This window comes from Rousettus aegyptiacus, unplaced genomic scaffold, assembly GCF_014176215.1.
Source record: "Rousettus aegyptiacus isolate mRouAeg1 unplaced genomic scaffold, mRouAeg1.p scaffold_m13_p_2, whole genome shotgun sequence".
NCBI classification, from domain to species: Eukaryota; Metazoa; Chordata; class Mammalia; order Chiroptera; family Pteropodidae; genus Rousettus; species Rousettus aegyptiacus.
In genome coordinates this window covers 130,649,992-130,663,838 of record NW_023416295.1, presented here as the reverse complement: position 1 = coordinate 130,663,838, position 13,847 = coordinate 130,649,992, and the positions used below count along the sequence as shown (strand labels likewise).

Here is a 13,847-nt window from a genome sequence, read left to right as displayed (position 1 = left end):
GCTTTTCTCTTGGTGCTTTTAATATTCTTTCTTTGTATTTAACCTTTGGCATTTTAATTATGATGTATCTTTGTGCGGGCCTCTTTGGATCTCTGATTTTTAGTGTTCTCTGAGCTTCCAGAGGTTTTATGTCCATTTCCTTCATCAGGTTAGGGAAGTTTTCCATCATTATTTCTTAAAACACTTGTTTAGCATCTTGATTTTCTTCAGTTATGCCAATCAGATGGATATTTGGACCCTTTGGTCTCATTTGCTCCTTAAATTATTTTTGTAGTGTTGGCATCTTATTTCCTGCCATTCCAATTGAGCGTCCTTGGGTTTCCTGTCCTCTAGATAAGGCATTTGATCCTTTTTTCACTCTGTTTATTCCTTTGTTTATTCCATTTAACATACTTCTCATCTCACATAATGTGTTCTTCATTTCACACTGGTTCCCTTTTATAATTTCCATTCCCATTTTTATGTTTTTTATCTCTTTGTTGAAGTTCTCACTGAATTTAACCAAAAATTCATTGAGCATCTTTATAACCAGCGTTTTGAACTCTGCATCTGTTAGATTGCTTGACTCCATTATTTCTGGATCTCTGTTTTGTTCTCTCATATGGCTTCTGTTTCTTTGTCTTCCCATTTTGGCTGCCTTTCCATTTCTGTTTCTGTATACTAAGCCAAGCTCCTAAGTCTGCCAGTTTTAATGTGGATTCGTGAAGTAGGTGTCCAGTGGCACAGTCCTAAGAGGGGTTCAGCGGCAGCCCAAACTTAGCCCAAACCTCTACCTCTCCGGGGCCACCTGTTAAGATTCAGCAAGCAGTCCACAGATGCTGTGTTTATAGTTGCTTCAAAAGGCTACACTAGAAACCTAGGCTAGCTGCTTCCAGTGTGAATCTAGGCACTGCTCAGCAGGGAGCATATGACTTGAAGAGGATATACCTGGATGTGGCTTGGGTGGGGCCGTGAAATCGGGGAGGCGGGATTTCAGGGAATCTTCTGGGTGGAGCGACCTCTGTTATCCAGTTTAATGACATTTGGGCTATGGCCGCGCTGTGTCTGGACACTGGGAGCAGGGAGGGCTCAAGAGGGGACAACGGATACGCTGGCATGTCTGTACAGAGTGAATCTTTCTCGGGCTCTCACTCCGACAATGTCTCCCTGTAAGTTTCTGGTGCCCCCTGCATGCAGCCGAATCGGCACTGGTACTCAGAGTGAGCAGGTCTGTCACTGGGAAAATCCGCTGCTGCTACTGGCAGCCTGTGTCTCCCAGCTGCTCAGGAATGGGCAGCCCTACGTCCTCGCCCCGTCCTGCCTTCTGCCATTGCAAGGTTCTTTCTTGGATTTCTCCTCAGTTGTATGGCTTGTTCATCTAAATCCCAGGTGATTTTTCCTTGCTGCTGCTCCTTGTTTCCATCACAACTTTGATTTGGTCTCCAGAGGGATGAACAGAGCCTCTATCTACGCCATTTTGGTTGCCCTCCAAGAGACAGAGGTTTAAGGAGTGTGACTGACATCATATTTACTACCAATAACACAGATGTGTCTACATATATTTTGTATTAGAAAGATTGCGTATGTTATAGAAGTAGAATCCTTATCGTCATTTTAATGAAGTTAATTTAATATTTATTATTAAATTAGATATATGTATATTCCACCTTGTTTAGTTACTGTCTTCAACTTTAGATTACTGTTACTTTTGTTCTTTGAGTTTTCATTAAAAGAATAAGTAGTTATTAATTTTTAAAGTATTTAGGGTAGTACTTTACAGTATAGTAGGCAAGTATGTTTAGTATAAATGGTGCTTTGTTAATTACTTGATAAAGTAGTATTTAAACTGATGTGAAATTTATCCAAAGAATGAAGAATAGATAGGTTGGAGAAAGTTAAACTTTGAGCTATCTGAATTCTAAAAATAATTAAATATAGTTTTGTGATAGTTTAATTTATGCATACTTTGTGGCTTATTCTGAGTGCAACCATATGTAAAGTTTACCACTTATGGTTATTTGGTATTAACTTTTCCCCTCTTGTTTGCTACCATTAGGAGAAAGCAATTCAGCAATTTCTGCAGAAGATCTAAAAGAGTGTCTGAAGAAACAATTAGAATTCTGTTTCTCACGGTACACTATCATTTTTTTTAATTGATATTTCTTGTTTTTTAAATTGTTTGGTTAGTAAATGTAAAGTATACCTGTGAAATAGAGTGGAAGAATGGTGGTTTTAATTTTTTTCAGTGACATATTTTGGTATCATTCTTCAATATAGTTCTTAACTAGATTTAAAGATGTACAGTTGGGTATGCAAAGAATATATTCTCAGTAGAAAGATAATGAAATTTCTTAGATACTTTTCCTATGAACATATTCAGGTTTAGAGTTCTCAAAAGAGTGGTTGTCTCTTTTTATTTTTAGTAGTTGGCTGTTATAACCTTTGATCATAGCATTGTTTTTAGCAAGGTAGGTGAATGGGCACTGAATTTATATAACCAGTGTCTTCTATTAAATAAGGAGTTCTTTCAGGCAAATATTTTAGGGTGTGTTATTTACAGTTAAGAATTATGTTGGTATATTTACACCTTAGACATCTTGAAGCTTCAATACACAGAACTACCCTTTCCAAAATAAACAGAAGTTTTAATATGCATGTAAATATAATGCCGTCTATTTTTCCTATATCTGGTAATAGGTAGGATTAGTGAACCAATTTTTTCAAGCTAGAAACCTGGATTTTATCATAGACTTTTTCATTTATTTACACATAATACACCCTTGACTCAGGTTTAATTGATTCTTCACTTCTTCCTAAATATCTCCCTTTTCTTTCCCCTCTTTTTTATTCTTTGTTGTCTTAATCTAGTACAGGCTCTAGAACAAAAGCTGGAGCCTTCTGGCTTGCTTTTCTCTAGTCATTTTCTGTAACATAACTTGTAATAGTTATTTTAAAATCTTTATCTGTTAACTGGATCATTTGTATGTCTGTTTATAGTCTGAATTTTTCTCTTGATTCTTTGTCATGATTTCCTGCCGTTTTGTATGTCTTACAAGTTTTGATTATGTAATGGACATTACATATAAAAGCAGCTAGAAGCTGCAAGTGACATAATTTTTCCCTCTAGAAAAGATTTAAACTTTCTTCTGATAGGCAGAAGCAGATTGATTGCTTCAGTTCAGTCAGGAGTTAATCTGGGCCAGGGCCAAGTAGCCATTTTAATTAGACTTGGTCCACCTGTAATTTATGTCTGTTCCTTGGGCATGACTTTCTCAGAGTTTTGATGTGGAAGTTGGCAGTTTTCAATTACCTCAGTCCCAGAACACCAAGGAAGATTTAGTTCTGTTCTTCAGAGATTTGAGGTTAGCTGTTCAGCTTCATACCCCATGAGCTTCAAAATCTGGCAAATGTCTTATGGGGGAGACCTGTCTTAAGTTCGATGCAAGTTTCCTTCTTCCACTAGAACTTCTACAAGAGATTTTATTCTGTCTTTTAAACCTAGCTCCCATTCTTTGATCTTTTTCCTTAGAATTCAATGAAACGTTGTGTGTTCAGAGTTCCTTTAGCTTCTAATTTATAATGCCAGTCTTGTGCAACTGCTAAAGGTTCTGCTGGTTTTTCTCTGGTCCAGGAAAGAAATCTTTCTGGAATTTCGTTATGTCCTTGTAGCGTCCACAGCTCTCCTTTATCTTGAAAAACATGATTTTTGTAATTTAGTTAGGCTTTTTCAGTTGTTGGAATGGGAGCTCTTGTAATGACCTACCGCGTTCTCTTCAGAACTATGATACAGTTTAAACCAGCTGGGCAATTGACATTTGTAGCTCAGCAAAATTGCCCTGAGTACATATCATATGTTAGTCATGAATATTAAAATCCTAGATGTTATATCCATTAATTTGACTTACTTCTGTGAGGTATAGTTTCTTTAAGGGTTTGAAACACTGTTTTATAAGAACAGACCTGCTAAAAGTCAGAGTTGATTTAGGATATTAGTTTTTATTTATGCAAATAATATGTATACAGCTGTCTTATTTTCAAGTTCTTAAAGAATGTCTTATTGATTAGAGTGATATTATTATGTTCCTCCTTTGATGCTGAAGTGAGCTTAACCTTTACTGGTATCTTCTCTATTCTCATTTTTTCTTCCCAAACAAATCACCACCACGTGTTGACAACTGTAACCTTAAAAAAGTAATTAATACTGTATTTTAATAGAATTTGAATGTAAAGACCTTTGACCCTTCATTTTTGCTTGTCACTAGGGCTTTGAAACACGTTTTTTAAAACATAGATCCTTCATGGAACCTGTATTCTGGGCCAGGGGAGGCAAAGCAATAAATATATTAAAGAATCAACTTAGAAGTGAGTTAGGTGATAAGTACTATGGGAAAAAATAGAGCAGTGTAAGCAAGGGAAGGGGAATCGAGTGCTTTAAGTTTCAGCATTAAATAAGGTGGTAATCGAGAATGTGGCTTTTAAGTAAAGATTTCTAGCTACTTATAACTAGACTGCTTCAAAAATTTGATTTGACCAAGATGCATTTAATTTTACTTCAGTTTGTTAAACACAATTTTATGTGTAAAATAGAAGTATTTGTATATATTTTTAAAAAGATGTATCTTAGAGAATCTTGTCTTAATTTTAAATGTTTTACACTTATTTAAATTTAAATAAACAGTCAAACGTATTTATTTTTTAAAAGGGCAAACATTCAGAAACGTAAAATCCTCCACGATCCAACTTATGGTTTAAACTGCATATTCTAACATCAGTGATAGAGTATTTGTAAGATGGAACTATACTATATATAGTCTTTGGTAACATTTTTTTGAATTTAATATTGAGCATCATTCTGTATCAATATAATTCCATAAAATCCTTTGTTTAAAACTATTAAGCCCAATGTATTTGGGGATTGAGAAACTTTCTGGAAGTTGTTAAAGTATATCAGTTGTATATCATATTTTCATAGTTCACTGTATTATCTCTGATAGCATAATTTTTTTCCCCTAGACTTAGTGACAGAAATGAATAAGGTACCTTTTTAGGTGCTGTTAAGGAATTGTTTGTTTTATAGAACTGTTGCTTCTGTATTTTTTTCAGAGAAAATTTGTCAAAGGATCTTTACCTTATATCTCAAATGGACAGTGATCAATTCATCCCAATTTGGACCGTTGCTAACATGGAAGAAATAAAAAAGCTAACCACAGACCCCGATCTAATTCTTGAAGTGCTGAGATGTATGTAAATCATACCTTTTAGCTTATTTTTTGAAGTCAAAAAATTAAATATTCTTTTGATGTCTGATCATACAGGGAATTGTTTTAACCCCTATTTTTTACTATTCTGTTTCAATAATTTGTCTTTTATTTTACTAATATGTAGTTTCTGTATTAGTTCTATACCTTGGTTATAGAACTAATCATCTTGATATACCCACTTACGCATATAAGCAATTAAATCTCAAGCAATTTTTTCTTAACTGCTTGTTTTGTCTCCACTTTCCCTTTAAGGGAACTGTGGTGTATTCTTTCTAAAGGGACTAGAAATAAGTTTTGGCTATGTAGTACTGTCTTCATTCAATATTTCCTCAAAATCAGCATCTAAAAGATGGCTTCTGAGTCTCCGTATAGTATGCAAGTAAATACGTTAAAATCAAGGAAAAGATTATAATCATTTATGCATAATTCTTGGTTTAAGTGCTTAGATGGTAATTTTAAGAAGAATTTCTTCACATATTAAAGCTCATTACATTCCCTAGAGTTTGGCTAATGCAAATACATTTATTTTTGTTCTCTCGAAGTAAAGAATTTGGTAATTGTATATAGGGAAATTATCTTATTAGATAAATGTTATATGCTCTGTGAAGGTTTTTTTTCAGCCTCAGCATAAGGTCAAGTCACAAAGTAGATACTCTGAATGTTTGTTCAAAGAATATTTGTTTAAAGAACAACAACTCGTCTATGGCCATGCCACCCTGAATACGCCTGATCTTGTCTGATCTTGGAAGCTAAGTAGGGTCGTGCCTAGTTAGTACTTGGATGGGAGACCACCTAGGAAGACCAAGCGCTGTAGGCGCAAAAATCAATCAATCAATCAATCAATTAATTAATTAATAAAATAAAGGATAACAACTTAATTTCTTTAGGGTATTAGGCTCTATTAATTTATTCAGTTGGAAATAGAAATGAGTAGTTTTTTAATGGCATTAATATATCTGTTTGTCACTTTTGGATGAAACCTTTTTTTTTTTAATTTCAGCTTCTCCCATGGTACAAGTTGATGAGAAGGGCGAGAAAGTGAGACCAAGTCATAAACGCTGTATTGTGATTCTTAGAGAGATTCCTGAAACAACACCAATAGAGGTAAAACTAAATATTCTTTACTTTTTAAATTGGAGGAGCTAAACAAGCAAAGTTATGTCAATGTCTCCATCAGTTACTGTGAATAGGATAAGTACTAATTTGTTTTGTAAATTTCGAAGTACTCAAACAGTTGGACAGAGGGAGGAAGAAGATATAATTCTATGTCCTTATAAGGATAGACTGAATATTGCACTGAGACTAACTTTCAGTTTATTGATTTGACTGAATGGCAATTAAAATATAGGTAGAATTCTTCTGAAAGAATAAACTTAGATAGGAATGAAGAATATATAGGATTCTTCTGAAAAAATAAACTTAGATAGGAATGAAGAAGAAAAATATGTATAAGGACTAATGGGTAAAGACTAATGGTAAGCAAAATATAAAGCAAAGCTGCAACTATAAAAATGATATGGTACAGGTATAAAAATAAAATAATATTTGAATAAAATAATATAATCCAGAAATAGGCCCTCTTCTACGATAATGTATATATAATAACAGTTATTTAGTAATTAGATTCTACAAATTATTATGCAATGTACCTTATTTAAAGTGTAAGGTTTTATTATCTCTGGTTTACAAAGTTAACTCAGACTTAGGATGGTTACAATAACTTGCCTAAGGACACATGGGTTGTTTCAATGACAGTTGGTTTGAAGTTGATCTCTGATTCTAAAGCCCATGTTTCTTAACTATTAAGCCACATAACTTCACACTAAGTTGTTACGTTAAGGCATAATACATTGGAGATGGGAAGGATTAATCAGTAACTGATAAACAGTAATTGATTAACCATTAAAATTTTTTGGACTCTTGCTACATGACACTTTTGACACATTGGTAGTTAATCTTTTTGTCCAGATTCATTTAGTATTATTATATCTCCAGAAGAAGGTTTCCTAAACTTAGAACGAGAGGAATGAGAAAAAAACTGTCACTAGATAGATCTTCAATATCAAATTATGAACTATATATCAAAAGTAACAAATTGAAAGGAAGATTTCAGGATGCTAAGAATATTTGCATTAAGAAACGACATAGAGTATGTTAGCCCGAACTCTAGAACTAAACTGCCTGTATTTGAACAGCTTTTTTACCTGCTAGTTCTTTGACCTTGGGTAAGTCATTTAACCTTTTTTTTTGCCTCAGTTTTCTTATCTGTTAAATGGGATAATAGTAATATGTAACTCCAAAAATTGTTATGAGAATTAAGTGAGTTAATATATAAAGAGCTTGGATCAGTACTTTGCATATAAAAAACACTCTAAGGTTAGCTATTATTATTTTTATAGTTATTATAATTTATAGTCTGAATACATAAGGAATGCACCCACATGAAAAACAGTAAGTGAAAGGAACAAGGCATCAACATACTGTTCATTAAAAAAAAAAAAAAAAAAAAGGAAGAGAAGTTCCAATGACTAAAACAGAAAGTGTAGGTAGTAATCATGAAAATTGGGTTGTGACCTTAAAGATTTCTCTTAGGTGGAATAAATTTTTGATTACTTTAGATCCAGACTTCTCTTATATTTGGGAAAATAAATCTATAAACATAACTCTTCCTAAAAAATGATAAAGGCTGAAAATAGGGATTTTATTAAGATTTCAAGAAATTCTTTATACATTTTAAGGGAATTATAAATAATTAGAGAGTATTTATGGATTTTTGAAGGTGGAGATGAGTGCGTGGCAGGCAGTGTAAGTTCCACAGATAGTTCAGAAATGTAATTCTGGACTAGATAGGAATTTTAAACTGAACTTGGTAATATTTTACCACGTTCACAAATGTCATGAGACTCAACTGATTGATCACTTATTTATTTCAAGTAGTATTTGACTCAAAATTTCATCACAAGTAGAGACAATTTTTTAAAAAATTAAATGCATTAAACATTTGAGGGAGTTAGAATACAGGTTAGACTTCACTGTTGTGTTGATTGTCCAATCAACTTAGTATTTTCTTTTTTAAAATTGATACCTAGTGATATTTTGTGGGACAGTTTAACAAAATCAAATTCTTTTGATATTTAGGAATTATTGTTCGCTACTAAATTTTTCCTTGAACTCAAATAGATATTTAACAAAGTGGAGTTTGGAGATACAGAAATCTGGATTTGAGTTCCACTTTATAGTAGTGTGGGTAGGGTAGACAATCCAAGCCATCATTTCCTCAACTATAAAATGGAAATGATAACATCTTTGGCGCAGGATTGTTTTCAGGAGTAAATCACAGTGTCTCACCTTGGACGATATTTTAGCAGATATTGTTTCCTTTTTTTTTTTATGATTTTTTGGGGATACTTGATGTTCACTTTGAGTTTTTTTCTTTTTTTATAAATTTCGTTCAAGCTGTTAACTGTTATACACTTCTGAATTTCGGTAATCTTTTTTCTAAATCCATATATTTCTTGGAATTTTAGTTTAGTTATATCAGTTACGGAACTCTTTGCACAGAGTTCATATCTATGAATGATTTTGATGTACAGCATCTGGATTGAATGAGAACGCATGAACATACTTAGCACCTAGAAAATGTTAATGAAGACGCACTTTTTTTTTTTTTTTTATAATGGCAAGACTGGAGAGATTTTACTGTAAGGAAAATTTAGCTTGCCAATGGAGTGAAATTTTTCAGTTTTGCTGATTATAAAATACGGTTCTATCACTAACTCATATGTAAAATTTGTGCTATAACTGTACATGTTTTTGTTTCAGAACATCATCTACTCCCAATAGAAAAATCGACAGAAGGCATAAACAGTTAACAAGTAAATAAAAAGGACAAAGAGACATGAAGCAGAAAAAAAAACTCATTATTGATACATTTTTTAGAATTAATTAAAGTCTTTCTTTTTTAGGAAGTGAAAGCTTTGTTCAAAAATGAAAACTGTCCCAAGGTGATAAGTTGTGAGTTTGCACACAACAGCAACTGGTATATAACTTTCCAGTCAGACACTGATGCACAAGAGGTAAGAAGAAAACTTCTGATTTTAAGCCCTAGTGATGAAAGTAGTAGTGGGATATTTTAATTGAGAAAATATATATACCTACAGTATGTTTGCAAAGATTGCTGAGCACCTTGTTTACCTTTTCGGTTTTGCTTATTAATTGATTTCCTTTTTGATATCTTCCTAAAGCTTTTTCAGTTTCACTTTAAGAATAGTTTGTTTTCTATCAATAAAAAAATGAACATAGTTTTAAAATTAACATGTCGATTGGGAATTATGTATTCAGTAGTTAATATTTCTAATATATACTAGGTCCACAATAAATATATACCTTCCTTACTGATTCTTGGAATTTTGACATCATGATTTTACTCTTGTTACCATGTCCTACTTAAATATAAGAAATATTCCTTTGAATCAAAAACATATCTAATAGCATTTTAAAACCACTCAGTGATTTTTTAAAATTCTTCACTTTGGAAAGCTGTATGATTGAACCATTTTAAAATTGATATGTAGTGACATTTGGGACTGTTTTTTGAATTTTGTGTATTTTATCTACAGTAATCCAGAGAAGCTAATCTACAGTAAATGTGAACTGTAGCTGAAGTCTTTAAGTTTTTACTTTCTCATTCCCTCTCACCTGCATACTGTAATCACCTTCAGAATTTTTTATTGGATAGTTTAGACATAGTTGCTAATACTGAACTCTCTTGATAGAATAAAGATGTTTTTAATGACATGTTTGAATACTAATGAAAGTTCCTTTCTGCTTTGTTAACAGGCTTTTAAATACTTGAGAGAGGAAGTTAAAACATTTCAGGGCAAGCCAATCATGGTAAGAAAAGAAACATTTGTATGTAAGGCCATCATGAAATAAAGTTTTTTGTTATTTGTTTGAAAATTTAAAAAGCACACAGATGGATAATATTTTATAGAACCGGTAATGATTTTAAAGAAATTTCTGGCTCTTGATGTGCTCCTTTAGAAAATTAGTTGATGGTGCATCAGAATACTTTCTATACAGCAATTCTTTCTAAAGACACAGCTTCAAACAGCATGAAGTTTTAGTTAGATATTGATTAACAACATGTAAAATAATCCCAGATCTCAAAATAAGGAGTAGAAATATTTTTTAGTAGTAAGATGGAAAACATTTACAATGCTTTCAACCTCATCTCCGTTCATTGCATCATCACATTAACATTTTAACCATTTGGGAAACCTAGGAATTGTCATTGATGACACTTGCTTACTTTACATGTCTAATCTGTCCTCAGATTCCATGAAATCTGCCTTCAAAACTTCTTTCACCCATTATTACCATTGTTTAGATTTGAACAATTGGATAGCCTTTTAACTCTTAGGTCTTCAGCTTTTTCCCTCTTACAGTCCATTCTCCACATTACTATGAGAGCTACCATCCAAAATAGAATACTAAACATACACTTAATTTTTGACATGTTCCTCATTGCCTCCGTAGTATAATAATTAATATTTGTAAGTGCAATACATTGTTCTTTCTAACTCTTACTGAGCTCTTACTGTGTATCCATTTCTGTTATAAGCACTTTAAATGTGTAGTCATTTAATACTTATAAGAACCTAATAAGGTGTAGGTACTTTTATTTTCTCTGTTTTACTGCTAATGAAAGTGAGGCATGAGAATCACCTACCCAGTTTTACACAACTAGTAAGTGAAAGAACCAGGATGAGAGAAGGTTCCATTATTTATTCAAAGGTTGTATGTCAGATACTGTTCTAACTACTTGACATATTTCTCATTATTGCTGTGTGGTAGGTGGTATTATTACTTTCAGTATTAGAGATTAAGCTATCATCCAGTTGTTTTATTTCCTCTGCCTATAATGCTGTTCTCCCTGTTATCCCCTTTCCTTGCTTTCAGCTATGAAAACATTCTACAGGTCTTCTAATAGCTTTAACATTTGCTGTGTTGGATTTAGGTCTTTGAAATGTCTGGAATTAATTTGGTATAGTATAAGACAGAGATCTAATTTCATTTTCCCATCATATTTGGAAAGGTAATTGTCTCAGTACTTATTTGTTGAACAATCTTCCCGTCCATAAATTGTGTGTAAGTTGCATCTGTCAGATCTGTTTTGGGTTCTTTATTCTTTCCATCTCTACTGAACAAAAATCGCTTGCTTTAATTATCATAGTTTTTAAATATCCTTATTTCCTTATGTAAGTTCTCCCTCATTATTTTTTAGGACTGTCTTGGTTATTTTCAGACCATTACTTTTTCATATGAATTTTAGAATTTCAAATACCAGCAAAACAACCAAACAGAAACTGTATTGGAATAAATAGGATTGCATTTAATTTATTGCTTACATTTGGGGACAATTGACAGTTTTACCCTACATTATTCAATATTATGGTAACATTTTTGTGATATATTTGTCTATTAGTTCAGATATATTGTTTTATAATTACTCCCTTAAAGTAATTTTTGTTACTTTTTTGCCCCTTCTCTTAGTGATGATATCTTAGTGATTTTTTAAAAAATATGTGTGCAGTAATCTTGCCTAACTCCTTTATTATATCTAATGGTTTGTTAGGTGTTTGGATTATCTGCTTGAGAGATGATATCAACTACAAATAACAATATTTTGATTATTCCTTAAACTTCCCATTTTATGTAGCTTATTGCTTTTGCTGAAATTTCAGGTATAGTGGTAAAAATTGTGTGCGCGCGCGTGTGTGTGTGTGTGTGTGTGTGTGTGTGTGTCTTTAGACGAGGCAACCCTTAGTTGACCTCACAGATTGCAAGGACCTTGTCATCTTACAATCCCTTATTTTGAATTATTTTTTTATTTTTTACGCCTACAGCAGTTGGTATTCCTAGGTGGTCTCCCATCCAAGCACCAGCCAGGCCTGACCCTGCTTAGCTTCCGAGAAAAAATATGTATATATTTAATTATAAGTATTTTTCATCTTTCTCTGCCATTTTGGTTTTTGTTCATGGGTTTTTTTTTTTTTTTTTTAGTTACCACATTGCTAGGAGATTTACAGCTTCACATTAATTTTTATATAATTCATTAAAACCAAATGACCTAGCATCCAGCAAATCAGGTGTAGGAGCCAGACATCCTATATAACATTCTTGATGCTGCTTTAACCCTCAAACTCTTTGATCTTGGGAGTATCAAATTACCTCTGAGGTCTTGGTTTGTTTCTTTGAAGTATGCATGCTTTGCATTTCTGAAGTTCTGTGAGTCAATAGTGATCTTGGAGGACATAAAGATTAAATGAATAGTATTTTTCCACCTGTTTTTTCGTGTTGCTAATTTCATTTATAAGAGGCAGTGCTTCATCCTGTTTCAGTTGACTTTTATAACTAAGACTTAAGTTTTATTTGGGTTTCATATAGGTGATACATGTCAGGTAGAATAAGTATTTCTCTATGTATTTGATGTATTTTTACTATTTCAGAATTTTAAGTGTGAAAATAATAACTGCGTATGTTAAGAAAGTTAAACAATATTAATTAATTAAATTTTCCTCTCTCAGATTCCTTCAGTCCTTTTCTCCAGAGGTGACAAGAGAATGGTTTTATCTGTTCATTTAGGAATTTTCTGTCTATCTTAACATAAATGGGAATGTGCAATAGACACTCATTTGCTCCTTTCACTTAATAGAGCTTGAATATATTTGTCGTCACCATTGTTTCAGGCATACACACAACATTGTTCTTGTGCGTCATGATTTAATTATTCATTTCTCTACATGTACGAACATTGTCTCTTCATAAATAACATTGCGGTGAATACATTTTTTACACTTTTGTTAAAAGTTTTTTATTGTAAAATATACATACAGTTTACCATTTTAAGTGTAAAATTCAGTGGCATTTAGTACAATCACATTGCTGTGCAATCATCACCAATACTTATTTTCAGGACTTTTGCCTCATCCAAAACAGAATCTATACCCATGAAGCAATAACTTCACATTCCCCCAGCCCATGGTAACCTCTATTCCAGCCTCTGTCTTTATAAATTTGCCTATTTTAGATACTGCATACAAGTACAATCCTGCAATATTTGTCCATTTGTGTCTGGTTTATTTCACTTCGCATAATGCTCTCAAGGTTTATTTATGTTGTAGCATATATCAGAACTTAATCACTTTTTTATTGGGTTATTTCCACCTTTTGGCTATTGGGAACAATGACAATTATCGGCTTGACTCCCTGCTTTCAATCTTTTGAGTATATACCTAGGCATAGTACTGGTTAATTTTTTTTTTCCTGGAAAGAAAAGAATTAATGGGGTGGATATTGGTCTCAACATTGTTCATAATGGTATCATAAGTGTTGGGAATATTACTATTTTTTTACAATAATTTTTTTATCTTTCAGTTATGGTTGGCATACAGTATTATTAGTTTGAAGTGTACAACGCAGCGATTACACATTTATATAACTTATAAAGTGATCACCCTGATAAAGCTAGTACCCATCTGTGTCACCATACATAGTTATTACATTATTATTGACTGAATTTCTTATGCTGTACTTTACATCCCC

General features: G+C 32.7%; 1 protein-coding gene and 1 pseudogene across 8 annotated transcripts in view; both read left to right on the top strand.

The window, feature by feature from the left end:
• LARP4 (La ribonucleoprotein 4) overlaps window positions 1-13,847 on the top strand; it is a 144,122-nt gene that overhangs the window by 103,906 nt on the left and 26,369 nt on the right. For all 8 annotated transcript variants that reach the window (XM_016151829.2, XM_036236240.1, XM_036236239.1 and 5 more), the window contains 5 exons: window positions 2,036-2,111; window positions 5,083-5,219; window positions 6,241-6,344; window positions 9,206-9,316; window positions 10,080-10,133. In XM_016151829.2, coding sequence (XP_016007315.1) covers window positions 2,036-2,111; window positions 5,083-5,219; window positions 6,241-6,344; window positions 9,206-9,316; window positions 10,080-10,133 — 482 coding nt within the window. The remainder of the gene's footprint in view (window positions 1-2,035; window positions 2,112-5,082; window positions 5,220-6,240; window positions 6,345-9,205; window positions 9,317-10,079; window positions 10,134-13,847) is intronic.
• LOC118614005 lies at window positions 5,939-6,057 on the top strand (annotated as a pseudogene).